Source organism: Mustela nivalis, assembly GCF_964662115.1.
Source record: "Mustela nivalis genome assembly, chromosome: 1".
Lineage (NCBI taxonomy): Eukaryota > Metazoa > Chordata > Mammalia > Carnivora > Mustelidae > Mustela > Mustela nivalis.
The window spans coordinates 66696090-66721746 of NC_139020.1; the positions used below are offsets into that span (position 1 = coordinate 66696090).

General features: G+C 39.7%; 1 protein-coding gene across 2 annotated transcripts in view; it reads left to right on the top strand.

The window, feature by feature from the left end:
* The first annotated feature begins 9163 nt into the window (after positions 1-9163).
* The window catches only part of SLC25A36 (solute carrier family 25 member 36), a 36190-nt gene continuing 19696 nt past the window's right edge, over positions 9164-25657 (top strand). The window contains exons 1-3 of one of the 2 annotated variants that reach the window (XM_082712197.1): positions 9173-9577; positions 20313-20477; positions 24872-24949. In XM_082712197.1, coding sequence (XP_082568323.1) covers positions 9537-9577; positions 20313-20477; positions 24872-24949 — 284 coding nt within the window. In that variant the 5' untranslated portion in view covers positions 9173-9536. Of the gene's footprint in view, positions 9578-20312; positions 20478-24871; positions 24950-25657 lie in introns of both variants that reach the window. The other variant, XM_082712198.1, reaches the window with a different exon arrangement.

The window sequence follows — 25657 nt, forward strand, 5'->3', positions numbered from 1 at the left end:
GTAGCTTTTACCTTGTTGGATGCTGTATGTTTTTGAATTCCTATATAGATTTTTGGCCTTTGTTCTGAGATGCATTGAAATGCCTTATTAGGGGGCACCTGGATTACTCAGTTGTTAAGCGCCTTCAGCTCAGGTCATGATCTCAGGGTTGTGGGATTGAGACCTGCATCTCTCTGTCAAATAAATAAAATCATTTAAAAAAAAACGCATTTAATAAAGTTTCATTTGTCCTTTCACACCTCACTTTTAAAATGTATCATGCAGGACCAGAACAGTGTTTAATCTAGGGCTAATTCTTCCCCACCAGTTGAGGCAAGATCCTTCCAAGTACTCTCCCCAGCACCCTGGGGTCTGTGAGGTGTTCCATGGTGCTGATGAGAATAGGCAGTATTCCTGCAAGAATGCCACGTCTGTTCCCTCTCATCCTAGGATGGGGGTATTGTTGCCTGCCTCAGGTGGTTTCTTCATGTGATTAGTACTCAGCTGGAAACTTCAGGAGGAACCTCTGGGGTTCTTGGTACTCTGTCCCCCACACTCTGGCTGCCTTGGTCTCCCTGAATTCTCAGTTGTATGTCCACAACCCAGGGAGTCTGCCAGCTTGGCCCAGTTTCCATCTTCCTATGGTGTAGCCAGGAACCCTCTCCCAGGCAACAAGCTGCGTCAATTACATGGATGACTTTGTTTCTCAACTCTCAGGAATTATTGTCTTTCATTGTTTGATATAAAGCATCTTAAAACCACAGCTTTATACACTTTGCCTGTTTTTTAATAAGATTTCTGATTCTTGATACTCCCTTTTGTTTGACAGTAGGTCTTACAGAGCCAAAATTATGGAAAAGCGGTGAAAGCAACTTCAAGTAGTTTCCAATCAATGACAAGAAGAAAAACAAATTGTTCATCTATGGCCAAGAAACTGGACAGTGATGGTCTCACTGACATCCTGGAAGAAGACATGAAAGGACTGAGGACAGAGGGAAACAGACTGTCATAAGTACAAAAAAAAAAAAAAAAAAAAATTCTTGGTATCCTGTATTTCTGGAAGATTCAGGGCCTTTCCGAGGTAATTTTGACTATGGAGCGAAGGGGGAGGGGTGGATTTCCCTTCCAGCACTGATCTTTGACCCCAACGCCAGTACAATGAGACTCCCCAGTCCTGTTCTCCATTTCCCTTCTGTTCTCTCAACTATTAGGCAACCTGAGAGGATTTGGACAGGAGTAGGGGCTAGTGAAGGTGAAAATCTGCTGAATCAGTTCTCCCCACCCCAGACTCAAAGGTTGTGAAACAAAGCTGTTATCTATCACTCTTCTTCCCACCAAACATTTGTCAACTGCTGCTTCTCAGGACATTGCTGCCAAACCAGAAGTTTATCCTTTTAACCTTTGGCCCCTGACCCTGGGTAGTGACCTAGTGCTCACTTCTTGCCAAGTACTGTGGGGGAGAGGTAATAGGGAATATCTGTTTTGGCTCTGGGGACCGGAAGACCGAACAAGCACATGTGAAACCACTGAACTCTCTAAGGATAAATCCTGTATTTTCCTCTCCAGACTGAAAAGGCCCACTTAGTGCCCAGCCCACTGAGTGCATGGACCTGATCACCACCATGGTACTTTGTCATGAAATTTCTCAGAACTAGGGATGAGAAGGAAAGACCCTAAGAGTTAAAAGAGCAAAAAGCATGTTATATATAAAAGACCAGAAGTAGAAATGGAGTCAAGTTTCCCAATATTAGCCCTGGAAGCTAGAAAGTAATGGGGCAATGGCTTCAAAAGTCAGAAGGGGGGGGGGCGCCTGGGTGGCTCAGGTCGTGATCCCAGGGTCCTGGGATCAAGTCCCGCATTGGGCTCTCTGCTCAGCAGGGAGCCTGCTTCCTCCTTTTTCTCTCTGCCTGCCTCTCTGCCTACTCATGATCTCTCTCACTCTGTCAAATAAATAAATAAAATCTTTAAAAAAATAAAAGTCAGAAGGGGGATGTTTGGCTGGCTTGGTTAATAGAGCATGCGACTCTTGATCTTGGGGTTGTGCGTTCGAGCCCCACGTTGTGTGTAAACATTACTTAAAAATAAAATCTCCAAAAAAGAGGGAAATGATTTCCAAGCCAAAATCCCATATTTAGCCAAATTATCAAATATGAAGATAAAATAAAGCATGCATAGTGGTGCCTGGAGTGGCTCAGTTGGTTAAGCAGCTGCCTTCCCCTCAGGTCATGATTCCAGGTTCAGGGCATCAAGTCCCACATCAGGGTCCTTGCTTAGCGGGGCGTCTGTTTCTCCATACCCCTCACCCCTGCTCATGATCTCTCACTCTCAAATTAATTAATTAATTAAATATTTATTTTTAAAAAGCATGCATAATAATACTTCCTATACACCTTTTCTTTGGCAGCTGTTGTAAGATGTTCAGCAAGATGAAATAGCAGATAAAGACAGACAAAAAAAACAACCCTGAGATCCAGGATACAGGTAGGGGGGGTTGTATAAATCCCAGGATGAAAATTATGCAGCCAAGAAAGCGACTATTTCCTGGTGGGGCAGGAAGACAAAAGATTCCAGGAGGGAGGTGTTCAGAGAGAGCAAAATAATGGGGTTTCAAGACGGATATTTAAACATTTAGAAATAAGATTTCTAGGCCTTCAATAGAGGTGATGTACTACGTGGAAAAAATTAAGGATAGGTCTAGAAAAGTAAACAAATTGAGTAGAAAAGCACCATTGTTAACTCCAAGAAGAGTAAAAAGTTGTGCAAGAGTAACTTCTATACCATTTGGCTTTGCGGTGGACAAAGCTGACACAGTCATCATAAGACACATAATCACTGAGTTAACTCAAGGACTGATAGGGCGTGGAAGCTGCAACAGGGAAAACACGGGGGGGGGGGGGGGGGGGGGGAAGGGCGGAAGTGGAGAGGAGCTAAATCTGCATCTGTTGGAGCCAGAGTGCTCAAAATTAAACAACCTAGAAAAACAACGTGAACAGCTATTATTGAGAAATATGCAACTAAAGAAAAAGTAAAAAGTTGAAAGTGGCTACTTCTAGGAGCAAAAATGAAGAGGTAAAATTAATGGGGTCGGAAGCCTAGCGTTTTTCATTATAACTTCTCTAACACTGTGTATTTATAAAAACCATGTGCATTGTTTGCATTATTTGTTTTATTGTGGTAAAATATTCAGAACATAAAATTTGCCTTTTAGCCATTTTTCAGTGTATCATTCAGTGGCTTTAAGTACAATCACATTGCTGTACAGCAATCACACCATCTATCTCTAGAACTTTTCCATCATCCCAAACTGAAACTTCATACCCACTAAATACTAACTCTTCAAACCCCCTTCCTCTAGCTTCTTGTAACCACTATTTTACTTTTTTCTCTATGAATTTGACTATTCTAGGTTTCTCATATAAGTGGAACCATACAATCATTGTCCTCTTATTTTTTTTTTTTTTTTTTTATTTAGCCTAATGTCTTCAAGGTCTATCCATGTTGTATCATGTTTCAGAATTTCCCTTCTTTTAGGGCACCTGGCTGGCTCAGGCAGTGGAGTGTGTAACTCTTGATTTTTACTTTTGTGAGTTTGAGCCCATGTTGGTGTACAGATTACTTAAAATCTTAAAAAAAAAATGTTCCTCCTTTTAAAGACTAAATAAATATTTCATTGTATGTCTATATCATATTTTGTTTTTTCCATTATTAACAAGAAAGCCACAAGTCCAAAATGATGTCACTTAGACCCAGTCCCCAAACCAAGGCTAGATACACTATCTCACTACAGTTGCAAACTCCCCCAGAAATGTAGTCTTAAAGAGTCAGACAGGAATTTTTCTTTTCTTTTCTTTTTTTAATTTTAAATTTTTTTTTCTGGAAGGTTTGCGGGGAGAGGGCAGAGGGAGAAGGAGAGAGAGAGAGTCTTAAGCAGGCTCCAAGCCCAGTGGAGCTGATTCCAAGATCCTGAGATCATGACCCTGAGCCAAAACCAAGAGTCAGGCATTTAACCAACTGAGCCACGCAGGCCCTCAGCCAAGAATTTTTCAGTCACTTGGGCCACTTGGGCCTTAAGCCAAAACCAAGAGTCAGACATTTAACCAACTGAGTCACCCAGGCCCTCAGCCAAGAATTTTTCAGTCAGGGCCAGTGAATCTGCCACTTGGGCCTTCTCCATTCCCCAAAGAAAAATGAGGTCATTGGCATAAGACTCCTTACTTTTTTTGTATTACCACAAATTATTGAAGTCCCAGGCATTGGCTATACAAAACTGAGAAAGTGTACCCATCTTTCAACAAAATCTATACATTTCTTGGCAAGTTCTCTTCACCTTTCTAATCCCCTGTCCCGGAGGGTAGGAAAAATTGGATTTGGGTTTGTTTTTCCTAAACCTCCCAGGACAAGCTCCTGAGGGATGGTGTTTCCTACAAGCAAACTGTTGATTCGTTCTGCATAAAATCCATTTCTCTAACCTCCTTATCTATCCCCAGCCCTAGCTCTGCTTTCACCTGTGTATCTTGGAAGAACCTTTTATCCCTGAATGTGATACATAGGATGGCTGATGAAAGGGGTCCTCAATGGGAGATCAAACCTGCATTAGGGAGCAGCTGCTATCCTGACTCTAAGTGGGGTTTACAGGTAAGAGCACATTTAATCTCAGGGCATCACAGCTTCATAAGTCCCCCACCCTTCAAAAGCTTCCCACCCTCTGTGCTTTTCTAGTAACCATGGCTAATATTCTCCATCAACCAAAAAACAGTTGAGATGGTACAAAACAGAGGATGATCTTACAGACTCTGGAGTCAGATTATCTAGATTTTCATCACAGCTCAGCTGCTTGTTAGCTGAGTCCCCTTGACAAATCCTCTAACCTCCCAGCATTTCTATTTCTTCTTGCACAGAATGTACCTCATTAGTTTCTATAGAGGGTTAATGTAAATACATGTGATGTGCCTGTAACAGTGCCTGGCACAGGATGAGGACTGTATAGATCAACTCTGAGAGGCCTGACATAATGCACAGAGTACCCAGGAGCACCCTTGCTCTGTTCCTCCTAATGATCTCTTCTGAGGAGTGGGATTTAGGAAGGGAGGTTGAGGATTTGATTTGATTTGATTTAATGTAGAGGATTTTAATTTCTATTTCCTACACCTCTGTATTGTTTGAATTTATTACTTTTTATTAAAAGGAAACCAGGAAAATAAATAAATAAAATGGCACCTGGTGAAGAGAAGGTAAAACAATCTCCCCCCCACCCCCACCCCCCACTGAAATAGCTAAGAAGATACAGAGATTTAGCAACAACAATCCTGGGGTCTCTGACTGGCTCAGATAGGAGAGCACGTGCCTCTTGGAGTTGTAAACTAATCCAATTCAACCTTTTTTTTTTTTTTAAGATTTTATTTATTTGACAGATGGAGATCATAAGTAGGCAGAGAAGCAGGCAGAGACAGAGAGAGAGAGAAGGAAGCAGGCTCTCTGCTCAGCAGAGAGCCCGATGTAGGGCTCGATCCCAGGACTCTGGGATCATGACCTGAGCCGAAGGCAGAGTCTTTAACCCACTGAGCCACCCAGGCGCACCCCCCATCCAAACTTTTAAAAATAATGTTGCCAGGGCGCCTGCCTGGCTCAGTTGGAGTAGCAGGTGACTCTAGATCTTGGGGTCCCAAGTATGAGCCCCAGATTAGGTGTAGATATTACTTAAATAAATAAAACTTTAGAAATAATAATAATAATAGTAAAACTAATGTTGTTAATCCAAAGCTTGAAACTCATACAAATTTTCTGCACCTCCAAGACTAATAAAATCGAAGTGTGTGGGAAGGGTGGCATCAGTGTTTCATCTATGCGCCACTCCCCCACAAATAGCTACTAAAAGCTTTTCTTTAGCCCATTAGCAAATAAAATTCAAGGCCAGTACCAACCAGGACAGATAATAGCAGTCCCCTCTACTTCACAGTGAGCTTTTTGTTTGTTTTGAGATGAGGATCCGGTTGTGCCCACCCTTTCCCCATTAGTTTCTCTTTCTAGATTAAAAAAACAAAACAAAAAAAACCTACAACTCCCAGAAGACCCCTGGGCAGGAGTAGGGGTGGGAGAGGGAAGGGTGGTAGGTGAAGGTGTGCCTGACCCTAAAGTGATGTCTCAGCTCCACTCACCCTGCTTTAACATCCTTCTCCTGGAAAAGCACCTGGCAGCTCAAGAAACCTCTTTGCGCTAGTCCTGAAGGATGTGCTCTAGCCAGCAGTAGGGTTATAAAAGAGCAGGCGGATAGCAGTGCCGTGAAACTTCAGCAAGTGTGACAACCAACCCAACCCTGGATCTCCACAAGAATGATGACCTCAGCAACCACAGGCCAGTGGGCGGTCCCCCATGACATACCAGGCAGACCACGCAGGGGGCAGAGTCTCCTTCCAAGATGGCATCTGAAGGAAGTTCCAAAGGATAGGGTCACAAATGATCTGTTATTGCTCACTGGGGATATAACTGTTACACATAAGAATTCTGGCTCCCTCCTTACCAGTTTTAAAAGCTTCATTAAATGTAATTACTATGACATTCACTATGTCAAAAACAGGGAGCTAGAGCTATTGTCTTAAAAGAAATACACCTAAAATGGTGCAGTCACTTTGGAAAAGGGTCTGGCAGGTATTCAAAGGGTTAAACATAGATTTCTCCTAAGATCCAGCAATTCCACTCCCAAGCATATTACCAAGAGAATTAAACATGTGTGTTTATGCACAAATGGCACATTTGTGGCAGCATTATTCATGAGAGCCAAAAAAAAAGAAGCAATCCAAAGAGCCATCAGATGAGACTAGATCAACAGAATGGGGTGTATCCATACAATGGAATATTATTGTTCAGTTGTAAAAGGGAATGAAACACTGATATGTGCTACAGCCTGAATGGACCTTGGAAACGTTATGCTTAGTGAAAGAAACCAGAAACCTTTCATATGAAAAGTCCAGATTAGGCAAATCCAGGAAGAGAGAAAGTAGATTAGTGGTTGCAGAAGACAGGGAGAGAAGAATGGAAGCGATTGCTAGCAAATGTAGGGTTTCTTTTTGGGTGAGGAAAATGCTCTAGAATCAGATATTGGTGATGATTGTACTCCTATGAGAATTTACAAAAAACCACTACATTAGGCACTTTAGGTGGCTGATGGCATGTAAATGATACCCCCAATGATACCCCCGCTATTAAAAAAGAAGGGGCCCCCAAATGCTAATACAATGGTTTTGGGGTAGTACAGCTGAGTGCAATTTTTATTTTCATTTTTCTGGGGCTTTATTGTTTTTTTGTTTGTTTTTTTGTCCAAAATTTCCCTCCTCTAATGGGCAGTTATGATTCTAGTAACTGAAGCTCTGAAATCAGACACATTCTCCTGGATTCAAATCCAAACTTCTTCTGAATGAACTGGTTAATCTTGGGCAAGTTACTTAATTATTCTACACCTTAGGCTCTTTATGGAAAATTGAGCAATAATATATATTATTTACCACAGGGTAGTTGTGAGAATTTAATAAGAAAGTGTTGTAAAACGCTTAGATTGGAGCTTGGCATATTAGTAAGTGTTGAAGAAGTATCAGCTGCCATTTTTTGTTTAGCTTTTTTCTTTTTTTTTTTAAGTAATCTCTGCATCCAACTTGGAGCTCAAACTCCCCACTCAGAAACCAAGAGTCTCGTGCTCTACCTACTCACACAGCCAGGCACTCACCCACTCCCCCCATCCCCCTCACCCCCTGCAGCTAGTTCTGTTAAGACTACAAGACAGTAAAATAATACTACTAATTTTTATAAGTAGTACTTATACAGCACTGCTGTTGATGCATTTTAATGCATTTAGTCCTCACAACTACCTTAGGAAGTGGAGTACTCATATGCTCATTTTACAGCTGAATATTAACAGTGGCATTTGCTGGCAACATGCAGTCTGTACATTCTGTAGGAATTTAGGAATCCATGAAGAGCACAGAGAGCTGAGGCAATCAAGGAGGACTCCATGAAGAGCATGGCCCTGGAAGGAAAGTAAGGGAGGCCCTGGATAATCCCTCATGGGTGGGAAAGGGTGGTGAGGGCTTTCCAGGTGGAATGGAAGTTACCCAACAAGTAGGTGGAAAATATTAACATTTGTTCAGGGTGAGTACAGATTATGTAATGAGTACAGATTATGTGTTATATTATTTTCTGTACTTTCATGCAACTGAAAAATAATTACAAAAACAAAATTAAAAATATTTTAGTCACTGTGTTCTGAATAAAACATTTGCTTTCCCTGAGTCTTTGACTTATGTAGTATATATAACACATTCGCTGGTTAGAAGAACTAGTAAATCTTAATTCTCTTCATTCTTTCTAAAACAAACGTTAGTTTTTAAATTCTATTTGCCTGTCACTATACCTTAGTTTCTTTTTTCCATATGGATCTGTCTTACTCCTTGTCACACTGGAGTAGGAATTACTCCAACTACTGCACATTGCACAGTAGGAACCGTCAATGATTTGTTTCTCCCTTCTCTACTGACCACAATTTTCTATTACAAGCACTGTTTGTAAATATTTTACCCTTGTAAAAGTCTTTCCCAGGCACTACCTAGAATAGATACTAGGAAATAGAAATGCCATAAATCCAATTTTCAAAAAGTGAATCAAACGGGGGATGAATGCAAAAATTTCTGTACTTCCCAATCAATTTTGTTGTAAACCCAGAACTGCCATTTAAGAAAAAATAATTTTTTAAAAAGATTTTATTTATTTATTTATTCGACACAGAGAGAGAGAGAGATCACAAGTAGGCAGAGAGGCAGGCAGAGAGAGAGGGGGAACCAGGCTCCCTGCTGAGTAGAGAGCCCAATGTGGGGCTCAATCCCAGGACCCTGAGATCATGACGTAAGCAGAAGACAGAGGTTTAACCCACTGGCACTCAGGCGCCCCAAGAAAATATAATCTTTAAAAAAAAAAAGGTCAGAGACCGGGCAAGCTGGCGAACTTGGGAGTCCAGACGGTTTCTCACGTGGTCTGGGCTGGGGCGTGGGGCTCCCGTCAGCTTGCCGGGCCGGGCCCAGGTGGCACCGGTGCAGCCTCCCCGCCAGGTATTAGATGCAGTAGAGCAGTGACCTACTACCCCCAGGACACGCGCTCCGCCCTGCCTCACGGTCCCTTTCATTGAAAAAAAAAAAAAAAAAGGTCCTCGGCGATCACGTGAAAGCGGCGTGCCAGCCGCCTGACGTCACGGAGCGCAGGCCAATGGTCGCTTCTGTTTATGTCGGAGGTCACCGGAATATCAGAGCCCCCGCACGCAGCCTCGCCCCGCCGCCGCCGCCGCCGCGCCGCTCACCCGCCCAGGTCGCGGGCGCCCAGCTGGAGCAGGAGGCGGCGCGGCTGCAGCGCCGCGGGGAGGGCCGCGCCGTTGCTTCCTGCAGCCGCGTCTCCGCTAGCCTGCCCCTCGCAGTCCCCGGGGCGCCGTGCGGCTCCAGACCGGGACCGAAGCTGCCGGCCGTCGCGGGTGGCCGAATCTGCGTCCCGCCTCAGTGCTCGGAGGACATGCGGAAGAGAGAATGACCCAGAGGGACACGCTTGTGCATCTGTTTGCCGGGGGGTACGGTCCAGACAAGGCGTGCAGGCTGGGGCCGAGGGTGCTGGGCTGAGGCCGAGGTCTGACGCGCAGGCCAGAGGAACGAGGGAGGGGGCTCCAGCCCGCTGGGTGGAGAGGGCGAAGCTCGGCGGGGAGCGGGGAGGAGGCTTGAGCCGGGCGTGCTGAGGAGGCTGAGGCCCGGCGGGGCAGGGGAAGATGCGGGACGAAGCTGGGGCGGGACATCAGCCTTGGGGGCCGCGGAGCCGCGGCAAGGCTGGGGCGGAAGCTGCAACCTGGAGGAGCCGCGGGCGGGGCTGGGGAGGACCGAGCGGACTGGGGCCGCGGGTCGCGGCCTAGCGCGTGTCCGGGATGCGGGGCCGTGGGAAGGAGCGTGGTGCAGGCCTCGCGGAGGTTTCTAGGCCTGAGGGACGGGGCGGAGGTGCGGAGGCCGAGGACAAAATGGGCGCCGGGACCGCCTCCTCCCTCCTGCCTTGCCTCGCGGGCTGCGAGGCCTCCTCATTTCGCTCACGCCCCACCTCGGACCTCAGGGTTTTCCCCGCCCTTGCTGCGCGGGTGGGCCCTGGGTTGGGGTTGGGGGGAGGGCGCCCCGCACCCGCGGGGAGACTTCACTGCTCACCGCGGGAGCTGAAGGATCCTCGCTCTTGGAAAATTTTCTTCCCGAGCTTCTCCAGGTTGCAAGATGCGTGCAAAGCGGCATTGCCTTTGGGGTCAGATTCTTTCTCGAAAACCAGCCCTCTTGTGCACACTCTGTTCTTCGTCTGCTTAAAGGAGAAAGTCGGGGGTAGGGAGAGGTCAAATGCTTTGGCGATAGTTACTGTGTGTATGAGATTACGACTAAGCCTAAAGCCTCCCTCATTGCCAACCTAAAGGCTACAGATACTTTGTTGAGCCAGTTGAGTCTCTTTTTTAGGTTTGTTCCTTCCAGATTATTTGGGGAATCCTAGCATTTTTAAGTCTTAAGAGTTGCTTATCTGTAGGATCATAGTCATCAAGAAATGGCTGCGGTGAATTATGCTGAGGCTCTTTTATGTCTATATGACCATGTAAAGTCGCATCCTCTTAAAGCGTAGTTTTTCAGTCGGCCACTGTAAGATTTTATTGCCAGTGATGGTAATACTTTTCCTTGGGTTGGCACATTCAGTCAGCAAACTTTTATTGTACACTAGTCATGGGCCAGCCACTGATCTGGAATAAAAAATACTTTCCTTTTAATCCGTGAGGCAAAGTTTAGACGGAGTTTACTTTCCATATTTCTGACACTTTTGCCAGTAATCCATATTTCTGATACATTAACCAATAATATTGGCAAGTTAAATCTTTAAAAAAAAATTAGCCATGTAGATGTTCTTGTAAATATGTGTTAGGCAAATTATCAGGCTTCCTCATGTAATTGAGGTAATGTATCTCAGAGGAGACTGCACATTTACTTATGGCCGCTATTTTAATATGAGTGAAAAATGGACAAAAACTTTTATTTTAATTGGTTTCATTTGTAAATTGAGGAGGGTGTGCTACATGATCTCTAAGGTCCTTCCCAGGTCCTAACATTTCTATTACTCTGCATTCAAAATTCATACATCAAGTTTTTTTAAAAATAGGGCGTGGTAGCTTGATTGCACTAAGTTCCCTGTTTGGATTAAGATATTCTGTCACTTTTTTGTTACTAATGCATGTAAAGGACCTCCTGGTTAGCTTTTTCTTTAAGAGCAGAAATGGAGTTTTTGCAGCATCTAGACACCAATAGATTTAGAAGCCTCCCCTCCCCCAAAGAACCTAGCATTTGCAGGTTATTGAGAGTATTAAATGAAGTACTGGAATAAAGCCTGACACAACATAGGTGATCAGCCTTGTAAATTCCTTTGTATCTCTTGGTTTTATAGTTATATGTGGTTGCATAATTTTTTGCAATAAAACCTGGTTTACCTTTTTTTTACCCCCTGGTTTATCATTTTTAGAGAAATATTAGGACTAGGATGGTAAAGATCATCTGGTTCAGCCCCTTAAAAATATGGAAAATTACAGAGGTGTATTGATTTACCCAAGGTCAAACAGCTTTCTATACATATAAAATGAGAGGTAAATAATCTCTACAGATCCTTCCAGCTCTATATTACATAACGCCAATATTGTAGAATATCCTGGAGGTCTATATGGTAACCTTTTGGAAATGATGTTGGGTTGTGTCAGTTACATTGTTCTTAATTGAAGATGTTGAATTCTTTTATATATGAAAGTTGCTTATTTAGGCGATCACTTCTGGTACATTCTTCATAGAAAGCTAGATTTCATTTTTATCCTGTTAGACTTATGTTAATTAGGAGTTAGGAAAGTTATTTTCACTTTAGCAATAATAAGTAGTTACGGAAGAGGGGAGAGATCTTTTTTAATAGCTGTTGTGAATGGGCTGCTTCACATACAGGTATCATTTAGATTAAGTTCTGAAAACTCAATATGTTTTAAAAATCTAAATAATGTTTTGCAGTGGCATTTAATCTTAGGCAAAAATTGCCCAAGTATGGGGCCTTTGGATTGTTTCCCTGATGGTTGTAATTGTATTCAAGTATGTGTTTATCAGAATCTTGAAAATTTCCAATGGTCTGTATTATTAAATCGGAAACATTTGCAACAGATTAGAGCTTGGACCTTGGATGTGGGTGACATAGTCACATTCCTAACTTATTCTTTCTTTAAGACACCCTTTGGTTCCATTATATTTTTTGCCAGGGTTAATTCAGAGTTTGTAAGGTCATTGGTTAGGTCAGTTGTGTTATGGAGGCAACTCCTAACAACTTATCAAAAGGATGTAAGTAAGATTTAATTTAAGCTGTATTTTTAATAACTATTTGTATATTAAACTCTTTAATAGAACTATATATTGTGTAGACTTGGGTCAGCTATCCACTAAGAGACAGTTTGCTTTTTTTCTAGGAAGAGATTGTCTCAGATAGAAGGAATAAACCTTAGAAACTGTCCTTTCTAGGTTTTTGATGTTATAGAATAACAAACTTGACTATTCTTTCCTTGGAATTCTTTGCCAATCAAAGCATTTAAAGAAAATGAGCAAGCAACCTTGCATTGGAACTTTTTTTTTCTTACAATAAAGCTACAACTTAGTACTTTATTATTAGCAGCAAATTACATTAGTGATAACTTACAAGCAACTGGTCTTAACTCATTGGCCACATCATGGACAGAGGGACTCAGGAGCATTACAAGGCAAAAAGGAAGTGGTGGCCTGCTTAAGGCACTTGGAATGGGGATGGTGAGGGGAAATGTGAGAGGAAGTTTAGAATGTAGAACCAGAGAGACTTGATGATAATTGGATGTTAGAAAGCCTCTATATGCCCTTATCACCCTTGTTAGCCTTCAGTACCTCATACTAAGGTAATCATAGGAGCTTCTTCACATGGCCTTTCTTAATTGTATATATTTAAGGTATACAGCATGATGATTTGATAATACGTATGCATAGTGAAAAGATTATGACATAACATCTGGTGTAGTTACCATTTTTTGTGATGGCACCTGAAATCTATTCTTTGCAGATTTCCAGTGTTCAGTATAGTAGTAGTAATTTTAATCATTGTGCTATACATTAGAACTTTAGACTTATTCATCCTACATAACTGCAGATTTGTACTGACTAATATTCTAACATTTCCCACACCTTCTTGCCCCTGCTGACTACCCTGTATTGTTCTGTCTTATTTGACTTTAGATTTTAAGTAATAGTGAGATCATGCCATTTTTTCCTTTCTGTGTCTGACTTATTTCACTTAGCATAATGTCTTCTATGTTCTTTTGTGTTGTTGTAAATGACAGGGTCTTCCACGTGGCCTTCTTGATCCTGGATGCTTCCTAGCCGCACTACATTCTACATTTCTATCTTGCTAGTTTTTGGTTTTTTGGTTGTTGTTGTTTTAAGATTTTGTATTTTTAAGAGAGAACTCGAGCACAAGCAGGCAGGGAGAAGGAGAAGCAGTCTCCCTGCTGAGCCGGAAGCCTGGTCCACTGGATCCCAGGACCCTGGAATCAGGACCTGAGCCACCCAGGCGCCCTATCTTGCTAATATTTTAAAGCATTATATTGGCTGTGCAAATCAGTATTCATGTAGAGTTTTCTTATTATAAATAGTAAAACAATTTAAATCCGTATTCATTGTTCAGAAACTTTCTTTGTGGGAGAATAGAATAAAACTAAAAAATTTTAAATATTATGGTTTTTATATAGAATGTTTAAGAAATAATTTCTAGTCTTTTGTTTTATGACTTGCTTAATAAAATAATTGTGCTGTCCAAAATCTTGTAGATTAATAAATGAGGCACACAGTATATATTCAGTATATTTTAGTTGTACTCCTCCCATCCCTTTAGTTTTGAAGCTGAGAATGCATTGTCCCTAGCCTCCACCTGTTAAGTAGTAAGCTGCTTTAATGTTGCACTAAATTGACCAGTAAGTAGAAGTTATCTCTACTCACAAGCTATTTAAGATTTGTAATAATAACTGTACAGAAGAGGGGTGCCTGGGTGGCTCAGTTGTTCAAGTGTCCAACTCCTGATTTGACACTCAGGTTAGGATCTCAGGGTCATGAGATAAAGTGTGTGCTCAGCGCTGGACCTGGAGCCTGTTAGGATTTTCTCTCTCCCTGTCTGTCCCATTCTTCCTCTCATCCCTACCATCCTCACTAACACCTGCCCCCCTGCCCAAAAAAAAAACCCAGAAGAACACATTTTTCCCTTTATATCCTTCCTGGCTAAATTGCATCTAATTTAGCATAGAACAGCATGCTTCAAATTGTATAGGAACCTATTAGTGGATTATAAAATCAATTTGGTTGGTTTGTGACCAACCTTCTAAAAATAGTAAGTATTCTGTGAAATGTTTGTGAATGTGGATATACTGTGTCTTCATGTAAAATAGTTCTTGTGGAATTGAATTCAGAGATTTGAAAGGGAAAGAGCTGGACTTAAAAATCAGATTTGGTTTGTTCTTTAGTTGACTGTCAACTTGGAGCAACTAATTTTCCCTTGCAGGATTTTTGTTTCCTCATCTGCAGAATAAGGAAGTTGGGCCAAATACACTGTTTACTACCTCCTTTTTTAAAAAAAGTTTAAAATTTATTTATTTATTTATTTATTTATTTATTTGAGAGAGAGAACAGGAGATGGGGGAGGGTCAGAAGGAGAAGCAGAGTTCCTGCTGAGCAGGGATCCCCATGTGGGACTCAGTCTTGGGACTCCAAGATCATGACCTGAGCTGAAGGCAGTCTGTGGTAAGTGGATATAAATTGCTGATTTCCTGATGCTTTCATTGTAGCATCAGGAAATACAGAAGATAAAGTAAATAAAATACTTAGTATTTTAAGTGGGCAGTATGGGCTGTAGAGAAGAGTAGTGCAAGAAATGTGGCTAAAGAGTCAGTGTGAAAGATTTTATATATGGTGATCAGAGAGGACATAAGTGAGAAGTGACAACTGAGCAAAGATAAAGAGGTGAGCTAGTAACTGGCTCTTCAAGGCAAGAATGGAAGACGAAATGGCAAGAGTAGAAATTCTGAGGTAGGAGCATGGGTCGTATAATAAATTCTAATTAGAATTACAGCAGAGATCAGTGGCTTAGACCAGGATGGAATTGATGAGCAGTGGTTAAGATTCTGGATTTATTTTGGAGTAACTGAGTCAAAGACACTTGCATACCATTTTTTCATGGGGTCCAGTAAGTAGGTCCCAGAAGCATCAACCACATTCTCCAGTTACAAACTGCTGCTGTTAAAAAAAAAAAGATACTGCTAAGTTTTTTTTGATTGTTTATTTTAAAAATAAATGTGTGCGTATAGTATTTTTTTAAAATGCTGCTGTAAGATTCTTATTAAACAGCATTCCCCAACTCCTCTCCTCCCACATTTCCTTCCTAGTGGGAACTTATTGTTGTCTCAGCTGTGTAGAATTTTCTTCACACTTTCTCTTCTGGTAGATGAGGATTTAAGGGGCACCTGGGTGGCTCAGTTGGTTAAGTGGCTGCCTTCTGTTCAGGTCATGATCCCAGAGTCCTGGGATTGAGCCCCACTTTGGGCTCCCTGCTCAGCAGAAGCTTGCTTCTCCCTCTCCCTCTGACTGCTGCTCTGCCTGCTTGTGTTCTCTCTCTGTCTCTCAAATAAATAAATAAATAATCTTTTAAAAAAAAGAAAAGATGAGGATTTAGTTATACAATTCCCTATTTCTCCTTTCTTTCTGTTCTCTCAGTATATAGTTAGTTACATAACAATTTTTTAGTTAAATCAATAGATAATGCTTAGCTTACTGTGGTAGTGTATCTTTGATTGGAGGGCTCAGTTGTTGACCTTTTCTTTCTTGAATATCTTCATTTCCTCCCCTTGGAATTAATAATTGCTACACATTTCAAAATGTTTGTTTAATTATGTGAGTACTTGAATATTTAGTTTCATATCATCAAATATATTCATTTGTCTTTTTTTTTCCTGAATATCTTCATCCCTCTGAACTGTGTGAATCCTTTCTGGGCTGGTTATTTTCTGAGCCTGACATTTTCACTGTCATCTTGGGATTCCTTTCTCGCTCTCCTAGGTTACTCATTCTTTTCCTAAATTCAATCCCCACCCCCCATCCCCATTTTATCAAGATGTAATTGACCTATAATGCGTATTAGTTTTAGGTGTACAACATAATAACTTGGAATATTCCCTCCTCTTTTTTAGATTAATCCCTTAACTTGTAGAACACGTTCTTTAGTAGCTAAGATAAGGTATAAGGTAAGAAATTTCTTAAATATTTATTTGTCTGCCTGTATTTATTTTTTCTGCTTGATAGGTAGGTTTGGTATAGAATTCTAGAATCCATAATCTTCTGGGAATTCTGATGCTATTTTGACATTTCCTTTGTTAAAAAACCTTTTATGCTTTGTGTGGAAGTTGATGAGATCTTTGTTCCCAATATGTTAAAAGATTGTAGTAGCTCACCTTGGTGTAGGAATTCATTTTGGGTTTTGTTTTGATTTTTTTGGAATCTATTGATTGTACCTGTGAAGCCTGACCTCTGAGATTCTTGAATTCTCACGTTCTTTTTTTTTTTTTTTTTAAGGTTTTATTTATTTATTTATTTGACAGAAAGAAAGAGAGATCTCAAGTAGGCAGAGAGGAGGCAGATAGAGAGAGGGGGGGAAGCAGGCTCCCGCAGAGAACCTGATGCTGGGCTTGATCCCAGGACCCTGAGAACATTAGCTGAGCTGAAGGCAGAGGCTTAACTCACTGAGCTACCCAGGCACCCCGAATTCTCAGGTTCTTTAGAGAATTAGGCTTCTGCCTGGGAATATAGTTTCCCCCAGTGTGTGGGGAGTTGGGGGTAGATCCCGCCTGGATATCGCCCCTTTGTTGTGTAGCCTATCAGCCAGTCCTTCTGTTTTCCGTTCTTTGCCTCACCTCCATCTTGAATACTTTGTGCACTGATCTTCAGGGGAACTCTTGAGATTCTGCAGGGCTTTTCTTCCGTATTTCCTTCTGCAGTTCTTTTTGCCTCCTTGCTCGTAAGTCATTAAAAATCCCTTTATGCTTCATTGCTTGGAATCTTGGGTCTTGTTCATTTCTCCCTGGCTCCCTCTGTCCTTGTGGCATATTTCTTTAAAATATGCGTTTTTTGACGTGGAGAGGAAATAATGTATAGTTAACCCCGTTTTCATGAGGAGAGATTTTAAATGTTTGACTCCAGTAGTTTTGTTCGCTGCATCAATTCTTCTGATTTCAGCATGCATGGTAATTTTAAATGGCTTGAAGATAAAAACGGCATTAGAGATACTGGAGTGTCACCCCTATGCTTACATACCTATTGAATTTCGTAACATAAAATTGCTTCAGGACAGCCTAAGTGCTTGTGTGTACACCCACTTAAACCATTCCCCAGCTCTGTGTAACTTAGATCCTCATTACTTGTTGAATTGTTTTTAAGAGGGAGAATTGTTTAAGTTTTAAACATTACTTTTAAATTGTTCCTTAAGGAATCATAGTATCTTGTCTGTGGTCTGGCCATAAAGTGTTTGTAAAAGTTATGATGGAATTCTGTTACTGCTATCTGTAATAGATGCTGATTAAATTCAGTAGCTAATACTAATGTGTGCAATGTCATGAAATACTTTACATGGGTAATATCATACATCATCTTTACAACAAGGCTGTTTTCCCAAAGTAGATTGTGGTCTTTTATATAAAGTTGACTCTCAAACAACATGGATTTGAACTGATATGGGCCACTTTTGTGCAGATTTTTTTTTTCAATAAATATAGTACTGTAAATATAGTTTCCTCACATGATTTTCTTAACATTTTCTTCTGCTTTATATAGTAAGAATAAAATATATAATACATATGCAAAATACATGTTACATGTTCATTTTCTTGGTAAGGCTTCAGTCAGTAGTAGCCTATTAGAAGTTACATTTTGGGGGAGTCAAAAGTTAATGTGGATTTTTAACTACATAGGGGTGTGGGGAAGGTTCGTTCCCCTAACCCCCATGTTGTCTGGGAGTCAACTGTAATGAGGTTTTAAGCCTATTTCATAGCTGTTCAAAAATTATACCTGTTCCTTATTTATTGAGTATGGACTCTCCCTTAATCTAGTTAATTTTGTTTCAGATCTCTTATAGGCCTACTATTTATCTAATTAGTGTGTTGATTTCTAACAATAGAATTACGGTTTTGATCTTTCCTTTTGGGCTTTAATTTTTTTTTAATTTTTTAATTTTTAAAAATTTCCTATTTAAAACTAAATGGAGTTTTTAGGAAACACTAAGTTAATTGTGACTAAAATTTTAACACAATGTATTCAATTCCAGGTAGTGCATATACTTAACTAGTTTTCACATACTCAGTTTTTTCATCAGTTTTATCAAGGCATATGATAACGTTCACCAAATAAAATTTGTTAAGTGTGTAGTTCAGTAAGTTTTGGTAATGTGTAAGGTCCTGTAAGTACTATTAAAATCAATCAAGATACAGAACATTCCTTTTATCCCAAGAATTCCTCCATGCCCTTTGCAGGCAGTTCCTATGCACTCCAGTACCTCTAGGTAATCACTGATCTCATTTCTGTTCTAGTTTTGCCTTTTCCAAAAAGTCATAAAAATGAAAATGTCCTAAAATAAAAGGCTTTTGTCCCTCACTTTCTCAGTTAGCATAATGCTTTTGAGATTCATCCAGATTGTTACTTTTTTTACAGAATGTAATAATCTATTGTATTGATATACCATAACTTGTTTATCCTTCATGTTGGTAGACATTTAGGTTACCAGTTTTGGGCTTTTAAGAATACAGCTGCTATGAGTATTCATGGACAGGACTTTGTGAAGACATATATCTGGATTTCTCCTGAGTCAGCACCTAAGAGCGGGACTTTATAAGAAATCAACAGGCTGTCTTTTCTGGTTTTTTTTGTTTGTTTGTTTTTTAAAGCCATTTTCTAAAATGACTACCACTTTGCATTCCCATCAGCAGTGTATGAGATTTCCAGTTGGCCTTTATCAGCACTTGACTTTCTCATTCTTTTTAGTTTTCACCAATAATAGATGTATCGTTATAGCTCATTGTGGTTGTTTGCATTTCCCTGATAAATGATTTTGAAAAAAAATCTTTCAGGGTTTATTTGCAACCATATGCATATGAATGTTCTGTTTTTAAGTTGTATTTTTCACTTTTGTTGCATAAAATTTGTTTCAGTTTTATTTTCTTGATGGCGTGTACTATTGTATCACTGTGAAATACTTACATATTTTATATATATGTCCTAAATTTTGTATATTTATAAATAATTTGTTCTAAATTTTATTGGGCGTTGCTATGCTGCCTTTTTTTACTATGTGATACACACATACACTTTTTTTTTTTTTAATTCTAGAGATAGAATTGTTTAGTGTATTTCTGTGGTGGGCTACTTTTCTTTTTCTTCCTTTCGTGCCCATTTGGAGGTTCAGGTTACTTCTGATACAGTCTGCTTCTTTCACTTTGACTCTTTGGTGAGGGGTCTCCTGATTTTCCTCTGGTTAGAAAGCAGTTCTCAAGGTTTCACGAGGTTTCACTGGGTTGTTATTAGTGCTTTAAGAGAAAATTATTTCCCGTTCTTGCATTTAAAAAGAATACTCATCCTAACTCTTACATTCCTTGAAAAAGTTTAAATGATGTCATTTGTTTAGAGCTTTTGTTTTGTTTTGATGATCAGTTTTTGTATTTAAATTGGATTCTTCTAGCTAAGCCTATCTGCTTTGTACAGATTTCTACCTGTGGGCCTAATCCACTGATTTTGAGACAAAAATACCTTTTTTTGTAGGCAAAACACTTCGGAGTATTTGAATATTTAAAATAGAAAACATGATTATTCATCAGTGGTTAATTTTTATTGCTCTGAAGAACATAGCTTGGGTTTTGAAAGATAGAGGAGTTTGAGGGACTCCTAGGTGTCAACAACTACAAATAATATCTGGCAAGGAGCACCAAATAAACCCTTAGGATACTATTTAAAACTATGCTGTGGCTTCCCAGTAAATTATTAAGCTCAGTTCTTTGTAGCTACTAAAGGTGTATGCAGTCAAATAAACATTAAAATGGTTTAGTCTTTTAAAATAAAAAATTTTAACATTTTAATAGCTTGGTGAAGCCCCAGTTGCCCACTCATTATACAGTCTAAATGTGTGTACTAAGTTATGGAGTAAGTAGATTTGTTCCTTTCATTTTTTCGTAGATGTGGTGGTACAGTAGGAGCTATTCTGACATGTCCACTGGAAGTTGTAAAAACACGGCTGCAGTCATCTTCTGTGACGCTTTATATCTCTGAAGTTCAGTTGAACACCATGGCTGGAGCCAGTGTCAACCGTGTAGTGTCTCCCGGACCTCTCCACTGCCTAAAGTGAGGCACAATTTTCGTGAATTTGTTTTTTTTAGTTTGTTTTCCGTAATGATAGCCATGTGTTTTGTTTGTTTATATTCTGCCCCATTTTAAGAAGCTTTTTTACAAACTTATTAACAGAGTTACTCTAAATTATATTCAGAAATGATAATCCCTAATGGAGAGGAACAGTTAGTTGGATGATATAAAATGTAATGTTATTTCCAAATCATGTGTATTTAGATTATTTTTCTATATTTAGTCAGTGGATTTGTTTTCTGAAGGTATTCTAAGTGTCCTATTTGTCTTTGAAATGTGGTAGTGTTAAATCCCAACTCTTTCTGTATGTTTTTTAATTTTCCAAGTATTGACACAGTTAGTACAACCACTTAATGGCAATCTGTGATTTTTATGTAACCTCAACATAACTGAAATTTAAAGCAGTGTTCTACTGGTTTTAAGAGGTGATTCAGTGTTTGTTTGACATTTCTTGGTGGTTTGAAAAAGATTTTGTTTTTACATTTTACCATACTTCATTATATTGCACATTGGATTTAAGATTTCAAAACTGTTGAGATCACGTTTTATGTGTTCAAACTTAGGTATGTAACTTGTATCTGCCTTATCAGGTCACTTGGTACATAATCTATTTGAACTTAGTTCAGTAGTATTTATTTTGTGGCAGCAAATAAACTCAATAGTGAGTGTTTACCTTAGTTACCAAGAGTTCATCAGTCTTTTCTTTTTCAGTTTTCCTAGTACATGATAGGTGGAATAAAATTGTTAACAATTTTGGATGAAAATGCTGTAATTATAGGGTGCCTGAGTGGCTCAGTCAGTGGAACATCTGCCTTCGGCTCAGATCATGATCCCCAGGTCCTGGGATTGAGTCCCAGGTTGGGCTCCCTGCTGAGCAGGGAGCCTGCTTCTCCCTCTCCCTATATGCCTCCTCCAGGTTGTACACTCTCTCTCTCACTCACTCTCTGTATCTCAAATAAATAAAATCTTTAAAAATAAATAAATAAAATGCCATAATTACAGGGGCACCTGGGTGCCTCTGTTGGTTAAGCATCTGACTCTTGATTTCAGCTCAGGTCATGATCTTAGGATTGTGAGATGTAGCCCTGTGATGGGCTCCATGCTGGATGTGGAGACTACTTAAGAGTCTCTCTCTTTCTGCCCCTCTCCCCTTCTTAAATAAATAAATAAATAAAATGCCGTAATTACAGATGAGTATCTGAAAAGAGTATTATCAGTCGAATTAATAATATCTTGGCAGAAATAGAATATTTTACTTGTTAACAATAGGTCATTTCAGTATCATGATTCTGTCTTCTATTACCACTGTTATGTCTTCTGAACTTCTTTCTTTGATCTTTGCGACAGCCGTATATATTTTTTTATTTATTTAAGAGCCAGCAGGAGTGTATGCAAGCAGAGGGAGGGGCAGATGTGGAGGAAGAGGAACAAGCAGGCTCTGAAATGAGTGCACAGCCACTGTGGGGCTCAGATCTCACGACCCTGAGATCATGACCTAAGCTGAAATCAAGTCAGATGCCTAACCACCTGAGACACCCAGGCTCCCCACAGTAGTAGTATATTTTTTGTTCTTTTTTCTATTTTTCAGTGGTTTTGCCTTCTGACTTTTCTCAGCAGTAGTAGGAATCCCTCTCAGCTTTGTTTTAATTTCTCAGTTTTTCTGGCCCTCAGTTAAGAGTCAGTTTAACATGTATCACCTGTCATTAGTATATAGGTGACTTCTAAGTTTGCATTCTCTGCCTTAATACCTTTTTACTCATTCCCTTTGATTCCCTACTCAGGGGCTCTGTCCAAAGCAATCTGTTTCATGGCCTTTTTTTTCTCCCCCTAACATCTTTATTTGAGGTACAAGTTACGTACCATAAAATTAACCCATGTAAAGTATACAATTTTTTTGTTTTTAGTATATCCAGAGAATTGTGTGACCATTATCACCTTCCAAATGTCAAACGTTTCCATCATCATCACTAAATAAACCTTTATCTGTTAACAGCCACTTCTCATTTTCTCCCTTCTCTCTCCTTCCATCCCCTAGCTCTAGGCAACTATAATCTGCTTTCTGTCACTATACAGTTGCTTATTATGGACATTCTATATAAATGGAATTATGTAATACAGTCTTTTGTTTGATTTCTTTCATTTAGCATGTTTTCAAGGTTGATCCATGTAGTAACAGTATCTTTTTATTGTCAAGTATTGCTTTATATATACCACATTTTGTTTATCCACTCATCAGTTGATAGACATTGGTTTGTTTCCACTTTGCAGTATTCTGAATGATGCTATTATAGAAATGTATGTTTTCGTTTTGGGGGGGATATGCTAGGAGCAGAGTTGCTAGGTCATACAATAACTTGTAACATTTTGAGGAACTAGAACACTATTTTCCAAAGTGGCTGCATCATTTTACATTCCTACCACCATTGAATGAAATTTTCAGTTTCTGCACTGTCTTACCAACCCCGGTTTTTTGTTTTTGTTTTTTAAGTAGGCTCCATCAACTCAGGGCTAAAGCCACCCAGGCACCCCTACCAACCCTTGTTTTACTATGTCTGACTTTTTTATTATAACCATTCTAGTGAGTGAAGCATTTCATGGCTTACCCATGAACTTTAGAAATCCCTTCCCCCTGCCCCCCACCGGGCTCTTGGTTTCCTAGGTGGGTCATGAGCGAACTTCAGGAGGTCTATAAATGACATGAAATTGTATGCAGAATTGTGTTTGCAAATGTATATATATATTTTTATATATTTTTTTAAAGATCTTATTTATTTATTTGAGAGAGAGTACACAAGTGTATGTGGGAAGGGGAGAGGGAGAGAATCTGAAGCAAATTTCCTGCGGAGCACAGAGCCCAATGTGACCCAGTCCCATGATCCTGAGCCCATGACTAGAGCTGAAACCAAGAGTCAGACACCTAACCAGCTGAGCCATCCAGGCACCCCAACAAATATGTTTGTTTTTGTTTTTGTTTTTGTTTTTTTAAAGAACATTTGCCTTTCTTAATTTTTCAGCGAGACTTACGATACAGAAAAGGTTAACAAACACTGAATCTTCAAAATGTTCTCCATTATTTGTTATTTTGAACTCTGCTTCTGTCTAATCTAGTTTTATCAGATGTGGTTCTATATCACTGTGTCAGTCATCTGGAAATATGGTAAAAATGCAAATTACTGAGCAGTGTCCTATACCTATTGAATACTTCGAGGGTGAGATCAGAGAAATAAGTGTTTTAAACAAATGCTCATAATATTAAGGTTTACTAAGTACTTACTGGGAGCCAGATCTCTTTTAAGTTCTTCATATGCTTATTTATTTATTCCTCACAGCAACTCAAAAAAAGAGTACTGTTTTTCTCTGTTTACTGCTGATGAAAATAAGGATAAGAGAAAAGTTACTACTTACGCTCTTACAGCTAGTGTTTTACAAAAATTGGTCTCCTTATTTAAGAAGTCTGGCCCCATATCTCAGGTCCTTATTTAACCATTATGCTCAACTGTCTTTAAAGAAATCATTCTTAAGCACATAGGTGGTTAAGAACCACTGCCCTAGCCTGTTAACTCTAGGTTAAAATACTTTTCTCCAGTTTCTGTTTCTTCTCACTTCCAAGCTTAATTAATAACTCACTCTCAGAAAGCCTTCCAGGGCTTAGACATGCCTCTTCCTTTCTCTGCTGGGCATATGTATCTAGCTTGTATAGTATTTGCTTATTAATATAGTCTGTTGAATTATTTGTTTTAGTGTAATTCTTTTTTCCGCAACTGTACATCAAATTTCTCATTAGCAGGTGTCTCACCTTCTTTTCTGTCTTTTTTCTCTGCTTAGTTTTTATGCAGTAAGTATTCAGTATAGTAAGTGTTAACTAAAAAAAGGGGGATATGGTAACTGGCTAACTATTTTGGTACCCTAAAGGAGGTTAGGTTGCCAGATTTTGACAGCATTTCACTGGAATGATTGAATGAGGTAATGCTGCATTACTGAGAGAGTTGTCTGATTATCAAGAAAGGATCTCAAGTACTAGACAGAAAACTACATTTTTGATCGGAAACTGAATGTGCTGGTAAAGATTATAAAATGGAGGATATTGAAGATAATCATGTTCATACAAGAACATGATTGTATGAAAATGTAGAAATTATACTGTAGTCTTTAACGCTTTTAGAAAAGAATCTGATTAGAATTCTTTTTATTATCATTTAAGATGATCATTTTATGCTGTGTCAAGAAAAACGGATTTTCATAAGTAAGAAAAACTGAGCAGAGCAGCACAACCTTATAGCAGAGACTGACAGGTTTAAAAGTCTTAAGTTTGCTATACAAATAAGGTACTAGACTTTGAAGGACATTCCTTTCTAAATAATATTTTTTTCTTTCAGAGTGATCTTGGAAAAAGAAGGGCCTCGTTCCTTGTTCAGAGGATTAGGTCCCAATTTAGTGGGGGTGGCTCCTTCCAGGTAAAAATAATTTTTTTAAGTTAAACAAAATGGTGGCAATCTTTATTGTTTCAAGTTTAATGATGGAAGATGCTGAAGAGAAGTCAAGGTGGTAAGGATAAAACGCCTTGGTATAAAAACAGGTATCTAGTAACCATGTAAAAGCTTGGGCCGTTTTCCCTGTGTGGCAGCGCAAAAGACCTCTTAGTGAAATCACTGTGGTGCAGTTTTTGAACCAAGTTCAAAAGGCAGAGAATACTAAGGGAACCAACAGTGTGAAAGAGGAATACTTAGAGCTCTAGAACTAACCCTGTTTTTTGGCTTAGAGGACAAGCTAGACAGAATAATTTCATTACCTATTAAAAGAGCCAAAAAGGCCCTATTAATACATTAATTTGTCATTTTTCTCTGATATCTTTTTGTCTTAGATTTACTGCTTCTGCAATAAAATACTGTAGAGTTCCCATTCAGAGTGAAAATGGCTCTCTGTATCCCATGTACTGGATACATGTCTTATTATTTATTGGTTTTCAAGTTTTTGTGGGCTCTTTTCTCTCTTGAAAAATTACACGTTGGGGGAGATGGTGCCTGGGTGGCTCTGTCTTTAAGCGTCTGCCTTCAGCTCAGGTCATGATCTCTGGGTCCTGGGATCGAGCCCCTCATCTGGCTCCCTCTGCAGAGAGCCTGCTTCTCCCTCTCCAACTCCCCCTGCTTGTGTTCCTACTGCCT